At 46.6% G+C, this 22,752-nt stretch overlaps 1 protein-coding gene across 1 annotated transcript in view; it reads left to right on the forward strand.

Moving 5' to 3' along the window:
• Window positions 1–22,492, forward strand: part of LOC101098598 (guanylate cyclase soluble subunit beta-2-like) — a 32,631-nt gene extending 10,139 nt beyond the window's left edge. The window contains exons 5-10 of the mRNA XM_045058488.1: window positions 22–170; window positions 720–866; window positions 6,383–6,537; window positions 9,460–9,611; window positions 12,152–12,247; window positions 21,404–22,492. Of these exons, the coding sequence (XP_044914423.1) occupies window positions 22–170; window positions 720–866; window positions 6,383–6,537; window positions 9,460–9,611; window positions 12,152–12,247; window positions 21,404–21,549 (845 nt within the window). The 3' untranslated portion in view covers window positions 21,550–22,492. The remainder of the gene's footprint in view (window positions 1–21; window positions 171–719; window positions 867–6,382; window positions 6,538–9,459; window positions 9,612–12,151; window positions 12,248–21,403) is intronic.
• Window positions 22,493–22,752: the final 260 nt, after the last annotated feature.

Genomic DNA, 22,752 nt, shown 5'->3' on the forward strand with positions numbered 1-22,752 from the left:
CGCTCAGTTTACGTTTTGCAGGAGAATTTAAAACCTGCACCATTCTCTTCAGTGACGTGGTGACATTTACTAACATCTGTGCTGCCTGCCAACCTATCCAGATAGTGACCATGCTGAATTCCATGTATTCCAAGTTTGACAGATTAACCAGTGTCCACGAGGTCTACAAAGTAAGTGTTCACCTACTGCGTGTGTGTCCCGCTCAGGCAGGGCGGGAGCTCGGTTATCGGTCTTCCTTTGCCTCTCTCTTCGCTGCTCTGTGGTCTGGTGTGGATGGGAGTGGGGTGAGGAGCTACAGCTAACGGGGAGTTGGAGATATCTTAGCAATTTTAGTTTTTCAGAAATCCTTTTATAATATCCAGTGCCAAAAGGCCTTTGAGGGGCACACTGTTGTCCCAGAGAGTAATTCTACCCCTTCCATTCAGCAGAGAGTCTAATCTGAATAACGTACGTCTGATATATAGCATCATACGCTAACTCAGGAGCCATGTCTTCTATGGAGCTTCCACCAGAAGCAGAAAGCCCTTTGGGCTAGCTCATTGGTGGTTTCCTGAGTCAGTTTTCCTCTCATCCCTCCCTTATGCTCCGTATACTCCTGGCCAATAACCACCAGCTTCGATATGGTCCTTCTGTCAATATGTGGAAAATGACAAAAATATTTAGTGATATATTGAATGCATGAAGGAAACCATCTGAATACCCTCTCTTCCCTCTTACAGGTGGAAACTATAGGAGATGCCTACATGGTGGTAGGGGGCGTACCGGTGCCCATTGGAAGTCATGCTCAAAGAGTGGCTAACTTTGCTCTGGGGATGAGAATTTCTGCAAAAGAAGTGATGAATCCTGTTACTGGAGAGCCCATCCAGGTAGAGAGAAACTGAGTACTTTGTTTGATATCGACCATCCCACACACTACAAAGTAGAATTCTGTTTATTAGTCTGCTCACGTGACTGCTGGGCATGTTACAGTAAGTACGATGGGTAACGTCTCCCAACTCTTGTCTTCTCTTGAATATGTTTTAAGTAATAGAAATATTAGCAAAGATATCATCGTCCCAACTTTTCTTAAATTTCAGGGGAGGCTTTGGAGCGTGGGATTTTCATGTGATTTACCACGAGCGTCTTTCTCGATAGCTTGGGACAGTGCTGAGCAAGCCTCTCCACTTGCTTTGCAGGGCTCGATCCGTCTTGGTATCTGGCTCGTTCGTAACGCCTGCTTTTTTATTTGAGCATCCAACCTAACAAGTGGCTCACCCCCGCCCGCCCCTGGGGAAACTGTGTACTCAGCATGTCCTCTCCCAGGTCAAGTCAGGCTGAGGCGGGAAACTGCTTCCAGCCAGCAGCTCGGACACCACGATGCCATGAGAGATTTAGAACAGCTTTCCTCCCACCACGTGGCCCTGAGTGAGACGTCTGCCCACCTTTCTCACAGGAACCTGCTCTTCCAGGCATGGACATTTGTTCACACTATAAAAGATGGACAATTTTGGAGATGAAAAGCAGGTGTCGTCTTCTGTCTGCTCAGCAGATCCTTGACGCCCTGAGATGCCTTAGAGCAGGGCTCCTGCATTTTAAAATGCAATCCCTTCCCTGATCCTGGCAGTCAGGTCTTCAAAATAAACTACACAGCCAACTGAAACTCAATAGACAAGTATAAGACAGAATCGGATTTTTCTAAATTATGACCCTTATGTAGGAGATTCTGAAGATGTGTTCAGCTCACCTTCACCACAAGTCAGACGCTGAGAAATGCTGCAGGTTTCTGGTTCTGGTATGCACTGCGTGCTTCTGAGTAAAAGCCGGCTTTACGTAATTGCAGGAACTACATATCCACAATATTTGGTCTGTTGGAAACACTCAGATACATCCGTTGAATAAAAGCCCCAGGATCATAAATAAAAAATCAAGATGGGAGGGAATGAGATAAGAAGGTCAGATAAGAGATATGTGTTTCAGTTAAAGGGCTCTAATATAAGCCATTAAAGAAAAAAAGGATTGAATATATACCGTTGTGTAAAGTGTGTGTGTGTGTGTGTGTGTGTGTGTGTGTGTGTGTGTGTGCGCATGAGTGTATGTAAAAGGCATAGCTATAGAGATGACAATAATGTCACACCAGTAAGAATGAAATTAAACAATGAATTCCTGGAAACTATCCTGGTGGATTTTACCCAGAAGAAAGCAGGAAAAGATGTTATCAAGTTTAAGATAAGAATAGGGACATAGGAGCATCATTAAATATCCTCCAGAAACAACCTACCGTGTGGGTTTATTTAAGGACGTAGGGAAAAGGACTTGAAGCATTTCACTCTCTTAGAAGAACTATGCTGCTATTTCAACAATTTTTAAGTTAGTACTCTTTGAGATCTTCTACTATTTTATTCACATTTCCTTCAACGCACATGTACTGAGGTCCTACTCTGCATGAGACAGTATTCTCGGTGTTTGACAGGCTCATTTTCCTAGAGGAATGCATCTTCTTATTTCAGGGAGAAGAAAATCTAGCCTGAAAAGATAACTAAGTCTGGTTAGGATGTAGAAACCTGCAGTAGGCTGCTCTTCCCATACTAGTCGTTTAAAAAACGTAGTGAACAAAGAAATTGAAATAAACTGATTCCAGAAAGCAACCAGCCCTTTCAAAGAGGACACCCATAGTTATGTTCATGTCTGGTAGAGCTGCAGGTGAGGGTGAAAAGAAACCAGTCTGAATTTTAGTGAACTTTAATGGCCACATGGAGGCCAGAATGATAGGTTAGAATCCCAAAGATCCTGTCTTTCGTCAGTTCTAGCCACAGAATCTGTACCCATCTACCAATTCTCCCACAGGCCTTCACCAAGTACATGTGGTTATTCAGTCAAAGGATGGGGTTAGGAGGAGAACTGAGAGAAACCCCCAGTCCCTGAGGCTTGTGAGGCACATTCTCCAAACGCGAGTCAATGGCCCATGAAAAAGTAGGGTTAGAGTCAGAGAACAGACAGAAATCCCTGTGAGGTATTCTTGGCCTTTACCAAGTGCACTACAATGACACTTTGAAGTCTAAGGGCAGAGAAGAATGGTAAAGAGAAATCTCCCAATGTGCAGAGAGCCAGCATGGGACTAAAGAGCAAAGAGACCCCCAAACACCTCACCTCACAATTAGTCTGTAAATCAGAAGAGATCTTCCACGATTTAGAAAGCGGGAGACTTACTGTAAAGTATAAGGAGGTTCTCAGATCCTTGCTTGTCCCCACATCCTGAGCCCTGATGGCGATAAAATCCTGATCTAGCCTTCTTAATATATGAAATCATATATTGCATGGAATCTAGCAGTATCTTGGCAAAAGAAGCCCAGACTCAATTCAAATACAGATAAAATTAACCCAGTCTCCACTCTAGCAGCCTGACAAAAAAGAGATTTGAACTTTACTGAACACTGAATATTATCTACTTCAGTTTCTACTGTACTTTCACATACAATATAGAACATACAACTAAATAATTAAAAATATGAGATGCTAGAAAATCAAGAAAAATGTGGTTTAGTGTATAGCCAAGAGAGGAAATAGTCAACAGAAGCAGGTCTGAAAATGTCCTGGATGTTGGAATTATGGGACAGAATCTTTTCAATAACTACAATAAAGATTTTAGGAGATCTACTGGAAAAGGGGAACTGGTTTGAACAGATGGGAAATACATGCTATCTATCTATAACTATCTATTAATCTATCTATCCAATGGAAATGAAAACCATGATATCAGAAATCGGGAATAGAGAATTCATCTTAGGGCTTTAACAGATTCTAGACACAGTAAAGGAAAGGATCAAGGATTGTGAAAATGAACAATACACTGAAACACAGAGAAGGAAGTAGGGTGAAAAAAATGAAACAGCACATCCTAGATCTGTAGGACAATATCAAATGGACTACCACAAGTGGAACTAGGGTCCTAGAAGGATACAGTGAGACTGGGTCAGAAGAAATATGTGAAGAAATAATGACTGAGAATTTTCCAACATTGATGAAGGATATCAACTTACATATCCAAGAGCTTAGCAAACCCAAACAGGATAAATACAGAGATAAGCACTTCCATTCTTAAATACCAAAAGCCCTACTCAGTGCAATTCAGCAAGAAAAAGAAATATAAGACATAAAGATTGGAAGGGAAGATGTAAAATGATCTTTTTACAAAGATGGTGGTGCACTTATAAGACCTCAGCTAGATCAAAATACCCAGGTCACAGGATATAAGGACAGCGCACAAAAATTAGTTGAATATGTATATACTAAGGACAAAAATTTGGAAAATGAAATAAAAACAAACTACCTAAATTTAGTTTTAAATGTTGGAAAATAAGAAAACTGGAGGACTTGCACTACCTAATTGCAAGATTTATTGTAAAGCTACACTAACAAAGACAGAGTGAAATTAGAAGGATAAACATGGATCATTGGAGCAGTACAGAGAGCCCAGAAAGAAACCACATATTTAAAGTCAATTAATTTTTAACCAAGGCACAAAATCAGGTCAGCAGGGAAAGGAATTTCTTTTTAAGAAGTGGTTCATTTCTGGGGCAGCTGGGTAGCTCAGTCGGTTAAGTATCCAACTTCAGCTCAGGTCATGATCTCGCAGTTTATGAGTTCGAGCCCTGTCTCAGGCTCTGTGCTGACAGCTCAGAGCCTGGAACTTGCTTCAGATTCTGTGTCTCCCTCTCTCTCTCTCTGCCCCTCCCCCACTTGCAATCTCTCTCTCTCTCTCTCTCTCTCTCTCTCTCTCTTTCTCTCTCTCTCTCAAAAATAAATAAAAGTATTTTTAAAAATTTTAAAAAAGAAATGGTTCATTTTAATTGAAAATACATACGGAAAGAAAAATGTACCTCAATCCTTCATACATAAAAATTAATTTGCTATATATCACAGATGTAAACATAAATGCTAGAACCATAAAGCTTTTTGAAGGAAATATAGGCGAATAGCTCCATGAATTTGGGGTAAGCACTAATTTCTTAGATTGGACACAAAAAATATTAATCATGAAAGTAAAAAAAAAACCTGACAAACCTCATTATTGTGGGCCAAATTTTGTTCCCCCCCAAATTCATATATTGATGCTTTACCCCCCGGGCCTCAGAATATGACTATATGTGGATATAGGGCCTTTACAGAGGTGGTCAAGTTAAAATGAAGCTGTTAGGGTGGGCCCTAATCCCATTTGACTGGTGTCCTTGCAAGAAGAGGAAATCTGGACATAGGAAGAAACACCAGGGATGCACAGGCACAAAGAAGAGACTATGTGAGGCCATCCACAAGCCCAGGGGAGATGCTGCCGAGGGAACGAAGCCTGCCAACACTTCGATCTCATACTTCCAGCCTCCAGAACTGGGAGAAAATAAATTCCTGGTGTTGAAGCCACTCAGTCTGTGGGTGTACAGAATGGGAAAAATACTTGAAATATATGTGTCTCCCATATCCAAGCACATAGTAGAGAACTCCTCTATATTAACGATGAAAGATAATCCCGGTTTTTAGATGAGCAAACTCTTGAACAGACTTTTCAAGAAAAAAGGTACAAGAACGGACACCAGCTGCGTGAAAATGTGCTTAACATCGTCAGCCGTCAGCAACATGCAAATTAAGACCACAACGAGGTAGCATTTCACACCCACCAGAAGACCAAATGATGGTGAGACCGTGGAGCAACTGGAGTGTCACATTGCTGATGAGAATGTAAAATGGTGCAAACACTCCGGAAAATTGCTAGCAAACGGTCTGGTTTTTGGTTTTTTTTTTTTTGTAACATTAAATACGCATCTACCTTGCGATCCAGGAATTCTGCTTGTAGGCACTTATCTAAGAAAAATGAAAATGTGTGCCTACGAACAGATCTGTATAAGAGTGTTCCTAATGGCCCCAAACTGGAAATAACCCAAATGTTCGTGAAGTTAGAAGCCTGGATAAAGAAACTGCGGTATGTTTTTTACAAAGGAACAGTTGCAGTAATAGAAGCATGAACGACTGAAACATACAACAACATGGATGAATCTCAGAAACATTCAACTGGATAAATGAAGGCAGGCACAGAACAATATACTCTATGATTCCATTTGTGCATAGTCCTAGAACAGGCAAATAATTCTTTGTAAAAGAAATGAGGAAGCCGTTACCCCTGCAGAGAGGGAGGGAACTTAACGGGAAAGGGCAACAAGGGGACGTCGCGAAGTAATGAAAGTAGTAGTCTGTATTTTATTCTGGATGGTGGATTATAGGGTATATGCTCCTGTCAAAACTCACAGAGCTAAATGCTGAAGATCTGTCTTTCCGTTTTAGGTATATTATACCTTAATTTAAAAATAAAAGCAAGAGTATTCGACGGTCCCTTTTCAGTGAGATTCTCTTTGTACAGATCAGAGTGGGGATCCACACGGGACCAGTCTTAGCAGGTGTGGTGGGAGACAAGATGCCGCGGTACTGTTTGTTCGGTGACACTGTGAACACGGCTTCTAGGATGGAGAGTCACGGGCTTCCCAATAAAGTGCACCTCAGCCCCACGGCCTACAGGTAGCCATTCATTTATTCCTTCCTTCCTTTGTCTTTTCCTACTTCCAGAATGCTCACGGTGCCTGGCAGCCGTGGGATCGGGGGTAGTGAAGGAAACCCGTGGTTCTTCTCCCGTGCCACGCTGGCTTACAGAAGACATTGTACCAGACAACAAATACTGTCGAGCCTCTTCCATAAGATAGTTTTGCTCCCAAGGAGCATATGGCCTAACGCGGGGATTGGCAAAGCATAGTCATAGGCCAAATCCAGTCTGCTGCTTGTTTTTTGTAAATAAAGTTTTATTGGAACACAGCCATGCTTGTTGATTTACACATTGTCTATGGCTGCTCTCATAGCAGAGTCGAGGAGCTGTGGCAGAGGCCGTATGGCCTGCAAGGCTGAAAATATTTACTCTCTGGTCTTTTGCAAAAAAAGCGTGCTGACCCTTGGTCTCGCAGAAAAAGAAAGAAGTGTTCACTAATAATTATTTTGAAAGTGTGGTAAGTACAATGGTAAAGATAAGCATAAAATAATATTTATGGTTTCTTGAGACCTTACAGGAGGTGAACCAAATTCTGTTCTGAGTTATTTTATATATATGTATATGTTCATTTACTCTCACAACGGCTCTATGAAAATGTACTATTATTCTTATCTACAGAGGAGAAAAAAAAAATCAGGCACAAAAAAGTTAATGACTCGCTTCGGGTCCCAAGTTGGCTAGGAAGGAAAAGAGCCCAGATCAAATGTGGGGTGAGGCTCTGAGTCCCTGCTTTATCCACTGTACTCTTGTGCTTGAGGTAATTCAAGCGTGTGTGTCTTGGGAGACTAAGCGGGGTGCCTCATCCAGTAAAGAAATCCTTTGTGGAGGAAGAGATTCCTGAGCTGAATCTTGAACAAGGAGTTCCGAGTAGGATTCAGCCAAAGCTGAGGCTTTGGGGGAGAAAACCCAGCAGTACCAGCACAGATGTAGAGTAGGAGCTAAGAACTACAATTTAGCTTGCTAGAGTAGACAATATGGAGCAGAAAGTAGCGTGAGCTGTGTGTGCCCTGTCGAAGAGCAAGGGTGTGCATTGTAGGTGGAGAAGAGCCCCCGGGGAGTGTGAGATTGGACACAATGGGGGGCCCAGGGTTTTATTTGATGCTGATACTCAAGACCATGCAAGGACAGGGGTGCCTGGGTGGCTTAGTTGGTTAAGCATCGGACTTTGGCTTAGGTCATGATCTCATGGTTTGTGAGTTCGAGCCCCGCATCAGGTTCTACGCTGATGGTGTGGGACCTGTTTGGGATTCTCTCTCTCTCCCTCTCCCTCTCCGCCCCTCTCCCACTTATTCTCTCTCTCTCTCAAAATAAATAAACTTAAAAAAAAAAAGACTGTGCGAGGACAGATTTGAGGATCAGGAAACAGGACAGAGAGGACCTGTGAGGAGCCGGGTTTGAACCAGAGCATTGGTGGTGGGAATTTGGGGGAAAGTAAAATCAGCTGAACCTGGTAACTGCTAGAAATGGAGAATGAGAAAGAGGGAGAAGCCTTGAATGTCTCCCAGGCCTCCATCCTGGGTGGCAGCGACCTGAATCTCACCACTGGACACAGGACAGGTAAGAGGGCTTCCAGTCTACAGGGGCAGACGATGAGTTCAGGTTCGGAAGTGTTGAATTCAAAGGAACCGCAGAGCATCCTAGGTAGAGGTGCCATTACATGGATGGATGAAATATGGAGTTGAGGTGTTGGCTGGGGCTCCCAACTTGGCGAAAGCAACATATGGTGGGTAATTCAGCCAGGGGATTGATGAGATCACCTGGGAAAGGTGCAGTGGGAAAAGAGCAGTGCAAAGAACCAACATTTAAGTGGCAGGTGGATGAAGAGGGGCCCGTGTGAGAGGCAAAAGAAATAAGAAAGAAACGGCAGAGTTCAGGGTGAGAGGCACCCTTGGAGATATTTTTAGGGAGGAGGAATTGAACAAAAGTGTCAAAATAGTGACAGGGACTGAAACACGTGCACCAGAGGTTTTGGGGACACGATCAGAAGTAGTTGTGGTAGAAGGGTGGGGATAGACACTGGGATATGGGTTGAAGGATAAATGGGAGAGAGTGTATAGGATTAAAGGAGGAGATGATAACGTGGGAAGGTTTTCGCTTCTGTTTGGGAAGGAAGGGACCTTAGCAGGCTAGCAGGCTGAGGGAGGATGCAGACGGTGGGAGCCGGAGAGAAAGTGAGAAGTGGCTGGTTGGGCCAGGCCTTGAGCAAGCGGGAAGGGACATCGATCGGGTGCCCCTGCACAAGACGCGGCATCCTCTGAGACACCTCATCCTCAAAGACTGGGGCAAAGGGGGCGTGTAGCCGGTGGGGTGAGAGGCTGTGGGGTCTTACCTATAAATGGTTAAAACTTCATACAAGAATCAGATCACAAGGTAGGAAGCACAGTGACTTGAGGGTGAGGAAAGCAGGTGCCAAGTGGGGGGACCTGAGGAGAACCGTGAAGGTCTGAAATCTCCACGAAACTGGGAAAGGACAAGGGAAGGTCAGTGAGTGCTAAGACCTGGCTGAGGCAGCTGACCACGAGTTAGAAAATCTCTGGTCTGCACTGTTCTGTGGTTTCTCTCCATTACTGGCGACAGCCGGTAAATAAATAAGCAAGAAAGCATTCCGTAGGTATCCCGTAGGTCTGTCTCTTTTCACAGGCCCCCTCCCTACACCCTTCTCTTCCGTTCCTTGGCAGCCAGAAGTCAGGGAGCAAGCTTGGGTGGTTAGGATGAGCAAGCTGGGGTAACGGGGTGCCTGGGGAGGATGGAAAGGAGAGCGCTGATCTCCAAGGAGCCTCCTGCTTCGGAACCACGTGGGGCTGGCACACACTGCCGCGTCACCCTCTCCATTGTGGCCAAAGCTTAAGTTCTACATCCGTGATCTTTGATACCTGGTGCGATCTGTTCTCTCTGTGCAGAGCTCTGGAGAATGAAGGGTTTGAAATAGTTGAGAGGGGCGAAATCGAAGTGAAAGGGAAAGGGAAAATGACCACCTACTTTCTGATCCGGAACCTGCATGCCTCGGAGGACGAGATCATGGGCAGACCTCACAGCCGGCTTGATCGCAAGGGTGAGCAGAAAAGAGAAGCCGCATCTCAGTGTCAGATATTTTTTCCACTAACAACTTCAGATGTGTTTAGTGGGGCCCTTGGGCATGTGGGGTCGGCGTGGGTCATCCCTTTGCACGACTCTCTTTGGGTCGAGGCTCCCAAGGATCAGAGCAACCAGGATGAACACTTGCATCCGGGGTAGTCGGATGCCCCTGGAGCTGGGCTGATGGGCCCAGCCTAAAGGGTCCCTCATGCGTTCATTTTCAAGGTTCTTGCCGGTCCCAAAGGGGGCTTTCACATCTGTCTGTCCTGCAGCTGGGGGACGCCTTTAGAAGCTCTCTGCTTCTCAGCCTCAGAGGAGACTCCAGGACTGGCTTTCCTCACACCCTGAAACCATCCACCTTTCTCATTTTCTGCTGGCTTCTAAAACTGGGAAGAAGGACAAAATCTGTGACTCACACAGCTCCAGGAATGACGGGAGAGTGAGTTTAGGTTAAAACAACCCAGTGCTAAGCCAGCCCAGGGATCACCATTTGGCTCACGGTGCCGCAGCAGATGGAATCCAATGAGGAGGTTTCTATCGGCTGCCAGGCAGGACCCTCCGCCCCACGTGGTCAGGGCCCCTTAACATCTGCCCTGGTTAATGCTGGGAGGTGCTGACCCGACGGGGAAACCCAGGAGCAGGGGGAAAACCTCCCTGAACCTCTGAAGCAAAGTGGAGGAGGAAGTGGATTCGTTCTGACAGGAGCTAATCTCTAGCTGCTCCAGGGGCTTGCCAAGGAAAAGCTCGAAACCCAGGGGTTTCTGGTTGCTAATACGTGCGGGAGGTCTCTTTGGGACACACGGGTTAACGTTACTATTTTTTAAAGTGGGGCTATCCCAATAAAGAGATGGGTATTTGAAGAGCTTGAAATATTGTTTTCATAGCACGTCCACCTCGCATCGGTCTCCCTGTGAGCTGGGACGGGTTGGGGCCACATTTGACTGAGGCAGACACTGAGACAGAGAGATCTAAGTTAAAAACTAGGAATAACTTTGGCTGGTATAGACCAGAGGGCACCCTTAACAGAGTTTTGGGCCGAATTTCTAGGCTCAAGGTGCCTCGCCCATGACATCACCTTCTCCCTCCCACCAGCATGCCCTCCCCACAAGGGAGAAGCAAGGTTTTTCCCCCTTATTTTGCTTTGTTGTCAGAACTAGACAACGTAAACGGGGAGAGGCGTTGGGCCACCTGATTGTGCGAGAGGAGAGACGGAGCTGGAGGCTTTAGCACCAGGACGCAACAGCATCCAGCCCAGATGCACCTAGCTGAAACTCGATACCGCTTTCTCCCTTGTTGCCCCCGCAGGGGTTCTCCGATGGGAAAGTTTGAGAAACAGGATTCTAGAACATGGCGTGGGTCAGTCGACTCTAAACCGCGTTCGGTTCTGAGCTGGAAAAACAATACTAGCCAACAGTAGAATATGAGTAAGGTGCCTCAGTTAAAGATTTCACTGTGGACCTTGAGAAAGAGAAAGGGTGTGAAAGAGAGGGAGGGCTAGCCCCTTCTGGACCCTAAACAGCATCTCTGTGCAAGTTGGGGAAAAGCACACTTTGGGGGGGGGGTAGATATCTCCCCAGGTATGGTTGATGGCAAAGGAAAGTCACCTGTTCCTCTGGGCTGACGTCAGCCCCACTCCTGACCTCCTTGGCCAGGTATCTCCATGCAGAGAAATGGCAGAAAGATCTCAGCCTTTTTTCTTTCCATGCTTCTCTCCATTTCCCCCTCCCCATCAGCCTAGGATCTCCTGCCAGGAGCGGAGGTGCGAGCCCTGGGGAAGGGAGTGCCTGCCCCTCCCATCCCCACTGCAGCGCAGTGCTGGAGATGGCCCCCAAACATGATCCTATTAGCCTGCAGGGGCCAAGGGACTTTGCCCCACACAGCAAGACCCAGCCTCTCAAAGCCAGTGATGGGGGAGGGGGATACAGAAACACTAATATGCACGCTAACGTTCTTCCCGAATTGGCCTCTTTCCTCAGATTATCTCCCATAGGACACACACACTGGTGTTTTGGGTGATTTGGGGGAGGCGCGGGAAGAAGTCCAAGGAGATGAAAGTGAGCAGAGTGGCACTGAGGCCCAAGCTAAGAACTATGGGTAACTGCAGTGGAGCAGGGTGAGAGGGCCTCAGCAGTGACTTTCCGGTGCCCTTGTGGGTCCGAGCTCCTCCCCCACCTGGCAGGAGGGGACACCCGGGAGGTAACAGGAGCAAGAAAGGATGGCACCCCGGAGCGCTCTTGCTCAAACCTTTCTCCCTTTTGTTCTCCAAAGCAAGTGCATTTACTGATTCATCTTCTAGCTGGTGAATGCGTTAAACATATTAAATGTCACATAATCTCCCCAGCAGTGACATTTAACAGGTGGAACCACTGTCCAGCAAGTCCTTCACACGACGGGCACCTGAGGAAATACCCACGGGGCGGCTGATGTTCAGAGGCACCAAAGAAAGGCCCCCACTTCTGCAGCTCATGAGGTTGGCTTGCCACCCTCACTTTCCCTTCCCCACCTGCTTGTTTGCAGAAGCAAGTACTCAAGGACGTCAAGACAGAGCAGCTGTTGCCATCATGCAGTACAAGGACAGTAGGCAGCTGTCCCTGAAGAGTGACACAGCAGATGGTGAGTTCACTGACCACTACAGACACCCCCAGCGCCGCGGGGCAGGAGAATCGGTGGGTTCAGAGGTGTGGCTCGTGGGGGGGGGGGTGGGGCAGCTCAGGTGGAGTCCCTGCCTTCATACAGCCTGCGTTTTAGTTGTGGAAGACACACAACATAGAGCAAATAAGTAAGATCACTTTAGGTAGCGACCGATGTTAGGAAGAAAATGAAAAACTGGGCAATGGAGAAGAGGGCAATGGAGGCTCCTTCGGGGCAGCAGGATTTAAGCTGAAATGTGCAGGATAAGAGCTGGCCATACGGCTGTCATGGGCACTTTCAGACAGAGCCATGGTCTAAGCAAACATGAGCATGGTCAATTCAAAGAAGAAGAAGAAGAAGAAGAAGAAGAAGAAGAAGAAGAAGAAGAAGAAGAAGAAGAAGAAGAAGAAGAAGAAGAAAGAAGAAGAAGAAGAAAGAAGAAGAAGAAGAAGAAGAAGAAGAAGAAGAAGAAGAAGAAGAAGAAAAGAAGAAGAAAGAAGAAGAAGAAGAAGAAGAAGAAGAAGAAGAAGAAGAAGAAGAAGAAAGAAGAAGAAGAAGAAGAAGAAGAAGAAGAAGAAGAAGAAGAAGAAGAAGAAGAAGAAGAAGAAGAAGAAGAAGAAGAAGAAGAAGAAGAAGAAGGAAGAAGAAGAAGAAGAAGAAAGAAGAAGAAGAAGAAGAAGAAGAAGAAGAAGAAGAAGGCGGCCAGTGTGTCTAAAGAGGAGTAGAAGAGGAAGGGGGCAGTAGGGGATGAGAGGTAAGCAGAAGCCCTGGCCAGTGTGGTCTTGAGCTTTCCTATCCACACACAGAAAGTCTGAGTGTAAGTAAGGGGCAAGGCAGGGAGCGATGGGAGCTCCATGGAAATGTTCCATGGGCGAAGGTCTCTACCACTTGAGTTCCTAAGTGACTGCTCCATAAACAGCTCGGAATGGGAAGTCTAAGAACCCTTCGTGCTCTAGGAAGGGGAACAAATTCATTGTTCAAACTTGCACTACATGGGGATCCCTCCACAGGAGAGATGAACAGGTCTTGGCAGGGGCTGGGCTTCTTGCTTAACATGAGACAGAAGTTTCTCAGCTGGGCCCCTGATTCGGTATCTCCTCCAACTGCTGCTTTCCTGGACATACACCAATACCAACAACTAAAGAAGGAGAAACTGAGGTCACTTCAGTTTGGGGGTGAAAACTAGATGGGTAGAGAACTGGCATTTGTTGGGCAACAAGTTCGTCCTGGGCATTTTACCCACTTTATCTCATTTGACACAAGAGTCCCATGACTGTTCCCGTAACAGAGGTAAGAAAGTTGAAGTTCATAAAGGTGATGTAATTTCGATGAGGTCCCACAGCTGGTAATTGGAAGAAGTAGGACTTGATCCTTATGCTTGTTTGTCTCAGCAGCCTGTATTCACGTGAGCAATGGACCCAAACGATTTCGGTTCCCCCAGGTGGTAGGCCTGGGGACCTCCAGACTTCACGGTGCCCCGCCATGTTTCTCTCAGATCCTCTGGGCCCCGACTGAGCAGCGTTTTGGTTGTTTCTGAGTGTGATTAGCAGGCGTATTAGTGAGGACCGGCTCACACAGTGTGGGTGAATGCTAACACGTGTGGTATGAGCCAGAGGCTTGGAAATGAAGACAGAGGGCAGCTGAGCCACCGGGCCTCACTCTGACTGTCCAGACTCAGACCTACCAGATCAGAAATTGCTTTGCACAACTTCCCCAGGGAATCGGAGTTTGAGTTTAGCACGACACACAGGCTTCTTCCTCACCTCTGATGGTGGACAGCGGACGTAGAGTTTCCCCTTGAAGGATTCACGTCACCTGCTCCCAGGGCCTGCCTTGTCATTGTGATTTAGGTCTCAGTTCTGGTGGGTTTGGGGCTACATGTGATAATGTCACACTTAGCACTGAGGGTACCAGAAGGTCACTGCAGGAGCCCCCACTCTCACCTCCAGCCTCAGGACCATTCCGGTTGGCCCCTACGTGGGCGTCATTACGGGAAAGTGCTTCTATTAGCAGCCAAAGCCTGTCAGGACCCTGAAGATTAGGCTGTTGGCTCTTGGTACCTCAGGGTTCTGCCTGCCTCCCGACCTCTAGGCAGTTGGAAGGCCATTGAAGACTCACCTCATCCATCACGTCCGCCATCAACCTCACTGGGTCGTCACCTGGTTGCCACACTTCTGATCACTTTCCAGGGGCATCCATTCCCATCTGACTTGGCTCCCAGATGTGGGAAGCAGGCGCTTCCCTGCCTCCCTCTCCCCCTCTGTGCACAGAGCTGCAGAGGCGGGGAGCAAACCACACAGACCCCTCTCTGAGCGCCGTCTGAGATATGATGCTCACCCCTTCCCTTGGCCCTCTTTCAAAGGGGGGGGGCTCCCTGAATCTCTGTGAGGCCCAGCCCAAGTGTCTGCCTGCCCTGGCAATAGGAAACACTCCAGCAGGACCCAGGCCTGCAGGCTGCACCCAGGACCTGATTTGCACTTGAATAACACTCTTTTCTTCCACCCCACTATGGTTTTGGGTGTTAGATGTGTCGGTGGAGAGACTCCCCAGTGCAATTAAACGGGAGTATTGAGCCGGAGAGAAATCAGTGTGTGTTGACTCAGATATTTAAGCAACCACCTTTCAGTATTGACTAAAAAATTGGCCTTCCAGCTGTCCCTGCTGGCAGGCTCTTCTGGCATCTCGACAGACCGCTGTTACTGTGTTTTTCAAATTTCGACTTGCTTCGACTTGTCTCCTAACTGATTCTCCCAACCATTATAATAATGGGTTCCAGGCTGACCTGTATACAGCACTTAGGCAGGCAGCCCAGGCTCCTCTCTGGAGGTGACCCCTTCTTATAAATCAGCCCAAGGTCTTATAAACCAGACCACTTGCTGGGTTCATGGCAGGTTAAGTCAGTTTGAAGGACTTCTTACACAACTCCTACCTGCTCCGCTGGAGGGTGGTGGCGACAGGGGTCCCTCTCTGAGTTGAGCGGTCTACCTGCTGGGGGCTCCGCCGATTCCCCCCCAAGTCTGACTCAGTCTTCCTGACAGGAGGAACTTCCCCACCCTGGGCCATCCTCCTCGTGGGTGATTCTCGCAGGCAGGAGTCTGTGGTCACTTAATTGGCAGGTCCTCGCCCCTCACTTTGCAGAATCTTGACAATACAAGTCAAGTGTCTTTCCCAGACGTGTCCAGTGAGCTGGGGCCCTGCTGGTTGGGAGCCAGGCGAAGGAGCCTGGGCCTGTATTCCTGGCCCTCAGACCTTTCAGCGGCCCATCTGAGGCCTTTCTAAGCATGGCTGTCAGATGTTCCTGACCTCTTCTCTTTGGGGCTGATGAATGGCATAGCTGGGTGGTTTTTTTTTTTGTTGTTATTGTTTGTTTTTGTTTTGTTTTGTTTTTTTGCTAGAAGACTGGTCATCATATGTATTTATTTATTAATATTGAAGTATTGTTGACACACGATGTCACATTAGTTTCAGGTGTGTGACACAGTGATTCGAAGAGAATGTGTACATTACACTGTGCTCACCACGGTGTCACCACCGTCTGTCACCATGCAGTGCTGTTACAATACCATTGACTATATTCCCCGTGTTGTGTCTTTTATCCCTGAGGCATAGCTGTGTTTAACCCCAGGCTTTCTAGAAGTTGCACTGTCAACCCAACAATGTTCTGTAGAAGGAAGATCCTGGGAAGTATAAATGAATTCTTTACAAGCAGGGAGTTTCCTAATGGAAGAACACTGTCAGTGTTAGGACTGGCCTCGAGAGTCATTTGTCAGCCTTGACATCATCGACTGGGATGTGGCATCAGGCGCTGATCGGCATGGGAAGGCATCAGACTCGGATGGCTGGGCCTCACCCCAAGAGCCTACCTCAGTGGGCTCAGAGGGGGCCTTCCAACTCCGGTTTGTTAACCATCTTCACAGGGCATTCTGACAAGCTGCCAGGCTAGGGAACCACCATCATGGTAGAATGAGCACTAGCTTGAAATCAGAACTCCTGGGCCCATGTCCACATCCTGGTGCCCAGTAACCAGCTGTGTCAGTTTGGGCAAGTCTGCTTTGTTTCATCTTTCTCAGCCTGTAGGCAGAGTGCCTGCTTTACCTGGTCGCTTTGAGGGACATGGGAGAGGCTGTGTATGATCTGGAAACTGTAAAGTGCTGAAGACATGTCACATATGCCAGCTGCTTAGTCAATTAGGGACCCTATTGTTGGGAATTCACTCACTTAACAAATATGTGATGGCAGGGACAGGCAGATCAAGGATGCGGCCTCTACTCTGATCTCTGGACAATGCAGGGGCTTCTGGAAGCGGGAGATCTCATTCCTTCAGGTCATGACCTCTTTTGCCCGTGGACAGAAATAGGAGACAAGGGGGAGAGGAATTCTAGAATGGAAACCACCCCCATGAAACCTGGTGACCCCACTGCACCATTTTTATCACTAGAATAAAATTCTATCACTGGTGGAGTTTCCCCCCAAAGAATATCACTTCTAGAATTCATGGCTCCTTTTTCTGTTCACACTTATGAACGGCATGGTGTGGTCAGACTGACCGTCCCCCAGATCAGGTGGATTCGTTGGAAAATGAACTCAGATGGAACCAAGTAGGAGGAGATAAATTGTTCTGCACACATGGAGACCATTCAGGGTAAAGGCCAGGCCGGGTGCAGGGTGAGACATACAGGTGGGAGGGGACGCCTAACTGCAGGCTCCATGTGGGGAGCACTCCAACGGGGTGAAGTCATGGGGACAACTGAGAAGATTCAACTGAGAGTCAGACTTCAGGCTCAGGCCAAAGCCTCCACCCCAGTCATGGAAACTCAGTACTGAAACCAAGATATGGTTTCCCACATCTTATTCTATCTAGGAGGTTAAATATAGATGCAGAATGCAGACAAGGAATTATTTCAATCGCAAATGTAAGAATTCCTTCTTATAACCCTATGTCATATCCTTTATGACTCATGGAGTCCTGTCTGTAATGATCAGCCACGGACCCAAATTCCATGTATATATCCCAAGGCAACAATATTTCCCATAACTCGCCTTTGCTGCCCCTACTGAACTACAGCATCCCCTACATTCACATTTGACAATGATACACAGCGATGGTTGTTCCCCAAGCCAGGGAAGGTTCTTTCTACAACCATTCTTTTTTACTTAATTCATGTTTAATAGATATCAAAGTGGGTTTTGGTGTTGCTTTTAATTCTTTCCTGGGTTGTGTTGGTTTGTTCAACTGAAGATTATTTGTTTATTCATTTATATTATAGAAGTAATATTTAATTATTACCATTACGTTAAAACTAGAAAGTGCAGATAAACCAAAAGAAGAAAGCAAAAGCACCTGTAATTCCACCACCCAGAGAGGCTACTACTAATGTTTGGTGCCCGTCTTCCACACTTGTGCGTGTTAGGGTACTCGTGCATGTATATGCATGGATGCTTCTCCGCACAGAATGGGGACTGTCACACATACATTGCTCTGTAACCTGGGAGGTGATGGATTTCTTTCCTTTGAATATTTAAACACAGTTCAAAAGAGAAGAGGGATATTTGGAAAAGACATAACGAGCTTGACATGTTATGGTATAGTTGTTTCCCATGCGACTTATGCTGTGGTACACCAAAAGCCAATTTACATCACATCAAGTGGAAACTCCAATTATTGTGTACTTCTGCACATTCGGAATACATCTGTGAGGTAGCTGATATTCTGTGAGTCCTCAAGTTGCCTTTGAAGTTTCCAAGAAAGTCTAACCTAGTTCAACTTAGTTTTGATGTCTAGAATATTTCAGGTACCTAGATATCAGTCATCCATGGGGGACGCACATTGTAATACTCAATCAGGACACAACCACAGCACTACCTTTCCCAACGATGCGCAATAATGAACATTAACTTGTAGCAAAATGACGGTACCAGTAGGCAGTCCTCAGGGGTTGTGAGCAATAGTATTGTAAGAGCGAAAGAGGATGAATGAGAATTCATCCCAAATAAACAAGGAAAGTCTTTCACCATCTGGAGTGTGGAATGGGATTGGGGTAAAATGTCAAATATATATGTGTAGAAATTCCAGGAAAGTCTTACAATTCCATGCCGATCAAGGCTTGTTTGAATCGTCAGGTGGCACTGACTCAAATGAAGCTGTGTTTGGCCCGGTAGCTTTCAATATGCTGTCTCAGTTCTCCCAACACAATGCTACTTGGTCATTTCTCTCCCCTTGTCCATCAGGGACTTTTTCTCCAGGGGCAGAAAAGGGAAACAGGAAGATGAGTGAGTTTAATAAGAGTGCAAGGGAAACATGGGTAGGAATGGAGGAGAAAGAGGACCACAGTTACACACAAGCGAGAAAGTAAAACAAAACAAAACAAAACAAAAGACCCAGTTAGAAGAGAGAAAAATGTGCCGTGGGAGCAAGAGAAATGAAACTGTGAGGAAAGGTAGGCTGAAAACTTTCTAAGAAGAGAAATTAGAAGGAAGAAAAACATGAGAAAGTGTCAAAGAATGGGGAGACTAAAGGGCCTGTGAAATATTATTTCCTGGTGTTGAGTTTACTTCCAAAATTCTTTGTGAGAGGTAAGCCAGAAAATAGATTATTCACCTTGGCTACAAAGAAATGATGGTGCTGCCAGGATGCAGGGGTACATCATAAATAGAGCCTCCCTGTGGATAGGTAAACAAAAAGGTTTCCTTTGCTGGATTCTCTTATTTTAGCAACTCCAACCCCGTATTATTCGGTTTGTGTCTTCGTCAGGGTGATCCCCACTTTTGGTACCAATTCCGAAGGCACGAAACAAATTTCTGCACTCACAATGTTATCTTGTGGAGATTTTCTCTTACAGGTCTCATAACATTTCCTATGAGTTGAGAGGGAGGCAGATGTGTTGTGTAGTGATCCTTTTACGGCTGGAGAAACTGAGGCACGGGGAGACATTAGCTGGGGAGTTCAGTTGCCCCTTTTAGTGCTGATGGTTAGAGACAGACTTGGCTGCCGTCATGTCCTCTCAATAGTAATCAACTACTTTCCTCTCTGTTTGCCATAATACCACAGCAAAACTGATCTCAAACTTTTCTTTTTCATTTTTTAAAGTTTTTAAATGGGTATTTATTTTTGACAGAGAGAGAGAGAGAGAGAGAGAGAGAGAGAGCACGAGTGGGGGAGGAGCAGAGAGAGAGGGAGACACAGAATCTGAAGCAGGCTCCAGTTTCTCAGCTGTCAGCATAGAGCCTGATGTGGGGCTTGAACACACGAACCGTGAGATCATGACCTGAGCTGAAGTCGGGCGCTTAACCGACTGAGCCACCCAGGCGCCCCTCAAACTTTTCAAACACATTATGCTTATAATTAATCTTGCATATTCCGTTTTCGAGAAATCTGCTTCCTTTTAAAAATTATAATAGTGCTGAGGCTATTTTTGACCCAGCGTCAGGCTCTGTGTTAACAGCTCAGAGCCTGGAGCGTGCTTTGGATTCTGTGTCTCCGTCTCTCTCTGCCCTTCCCCTGCTCACACTCCGTCTCTCCCTCTCTCTCAAAAATAAACATTAATTTAAAAAAATATATATAATAGTGCTTATATTTCAAAGAAAACTCTACCGCCATAAATTCTGTGATTCAAAGTGAAAGGGATAATAAAAACTTGTAGAGAATTAGCAAAACACAAAAACAAAACAAAACAAAAAAACCCATATCTGAATAATTAACAGTTTCCAAAGAGCATAAAATATTGCTGAGGGTGATTCAATATTTTGCAAGGCAGGGTGGGAGGGGGAGGGCGTACTATGGAGCTCAATGAACGTATAGCTAATGACATCTCCACTTAAGTAACTCCTGTTTGGCCATACCCTATAAGAATGTCACATCTGAGGGTGTTACAAACCTTGATTCCTTGTCAGATTAGCCCCACCTTAGGCATGAGCCGAATACTCCAATATGACCCATCACCAGGAGTTGCCCCAGTGACATGGTTCTAGAATCATGGAACTCCCACCTTGTTTGCTCCAGGGTCCTTTCCCAAGTTCTCACCTCATCCGGGGCTAGAGACAGGGGAGAAACTGGGGACAGACCCAGTAAGTCCAAATTTTTCCACATGAACTAATGTTCTTTAACGACCAGTGCATTAGCAAATTGTTTGTGCTGAAAACTACCCATCGCTTTTAAGATCTTAAAGCAAGGTTAATCACTGAACCGGGTTCAGGAAGAGGTCTGAAATGCTAACAGTCCCTAACGGTAAAAGAAGTCATTCATTAATTTGGGAGCAGAAGGCTGAAGATAGAAACCCCTCCTGCATTTCCTAATTTCTAGAACACTAGAGCCGCAAATCTAATACGTGAACCTCTCTGAACTCGGCTGTCTCTGGAGCAATGATTAGTGTAAAAAAAAAAAAAGAAAAAAAAGAAAGAAAGGGAAAGAAAGAGGGAAGCAGGAATGATATATGACTTTAAAATCTTAGATGCTAACTTTTCCAAATGAAACCACAGGGAAAGCAGGAAGAGATCGAGACAAGGCTTTCCATCTGCCTTCTTGCTTCCATTCCTTCTCTGAGTCCTGCTCCCCACCCTCCCTCCTTGTGTGCCTCATTCCCCGAGGTACTTCTTTTCCAGTGCCTTCTCTCCCCGGGCTCTTTTCCATACTTAGAATAAGAACTGGCATTTTGAGTTCACACTCTGCGTTATCATTGTGTTAATCACCTTATATCAATCATCTGAGTTAGTTATAATACCACAATCTTGGGAGATAGGTGTAATCATTATTTCCCCGCTCTTCGGATGAGGACAAACGAGGCCCAGGGAGGTTAACAATGAACTGTGGCCATACCGGGCGTGACCCTCGGCCCGTGTCCTGCTGATGCTCAGACCTCATAGACAGTCCCAAGGCCAGCAAGTCTGGAGGTGCGATTACGTGAGCTACGCACAAGTAAAGATTCGGTACGTGACCAACAAGATGACACAATGTGGGACGAAAGAAATACGACAGCAACAAGGCCGAGGTCTGCCTGGGCTTCCTCGGCCTCGGCTACAAAGGTGTTCTCTGGCTGGGGAGGTGGGAAAGGGAGCCCAGAGCCTGGCTCGGACAGGAGCCCCCTGACCACTGAGGCCAGTCTGAAGCTTGACTGATTTGCTCACCTCATTGTCTTGTTTCAGCTTCTGATGAAATGACACCTGAAGGGAGTTCAGAGGCAGGACAGGACTCCGTGGAGGCAGCTGACAGACAGCGGTCTTCAGATCAGACAGAGACACCTCGCTTTCCTAATGACGTTCTGCCGTCTGGTTTCTGTGCTCTGTTGTAACAGAGGGGAAACGAACGCCTGGGCTTAATTTTTCCCCAACTTAGTTTTATGGAGACAAAGGAAAGTAACTTCTTTTCATTTCTCACTTCAGAACGTCTTAAGCTGCGTCTCTTCCTCATTGTCCCTTTGAGAATAGAAGTCTAGAAACGAAACCCAATCCTGACAGGTTTGGAAAGTGTCTTTTACATTCTCAGTTCGAAGCCAACCGCCCCCCCCCCCCCGCCAACTTTGAGACTGCGTCTTGTTTGCTCCCACAGATGAGAAGTTCAGCTGAGGGGCCCCTTTCTGTTTTCTTCTAACCGGGGCGAATGGCTTCCATGCTCTCATTGCTGGGGTTCCGCTGAATCTTTGCCTCTGAGCAAAAGCCCCAGTGGCCAGCTTCAGAGGACACCCTGACCTCTGAGCGCGTTGTGTGCAATGTCTTGCTTTAAATGATGGTGGGAGGGAAGGGGAGGAAGAGGCGGAGGCAAGAGACCCAGACCCCGCAGTTTATAAATCACCCCATAACACAGCCGGGACGTGAAAGGCACTCGGCCAGGGGTTGTGAAAGGAAATAATTTTCATTCCCAGCCCTGGGAATTATGTGAAGCAATAGAACGAAAGCTGCAGTCCCCAGAGACTTTCTGAAAGTAGGATGCAGGGGAAAATGTGAAAATCACAGGAAGGGCAGACTTAGGAAAGATAGGGAAGCAGAGCAGAATGAAGTCAGACACCCAGGCCCCTTGGCCAGCCACCTTCACGACACAGAAGGCCCCTCTACTACTCGTCGCTGCGGGCATGGAAACACCTTCTGCCGCAGAGAGCGCCGGAGATGTTCTCAGAGGCGTGGGCCCGGGCAGGGGGGAGGCAGAGATGTGGTCTTCGGACTATGCATCTGCGTTTGGGGATGGCCAGAAACTTGGCACGTATGTTTTACCTAGATAATAAAGAAAATCTGAGGGCACGCATGGTTCTGTGAGTCATCCTTGCTAGGACCTGACTTGTCCCAAGAGGCATTAACTGTCTCCGACGATTCCCAGGAGGGCACGCGCAGGACCCGACTCCGTCCCCCAGCCAATCCCAGGGGCAGAAGGGAAGGGGAAGGCAACAAGAGCTGAATTCCTTGCTCTATCCTTCCGGGAGGCAACCGTGTCTTGTGTCTAGAAACGGGCAGGTGCGGCCCGCAAAGCAAGTGCTTTGTGTCTAGAAACGGGCAGGTGCAGG

This window comes from Felis catus, chromosome A1, assembly GCF_018350175.1.
Source record: "Felis catus isolate Fca126 chromosome A1, F.catus_Fca126_mat1.0, whole genome shotgun sequence".
Classification (NCBI taxonomy): Eukaryota; Metazoa; Chordata; class Mammalia; order Carnivora; family Felidae; genus Felis; species Felis catus.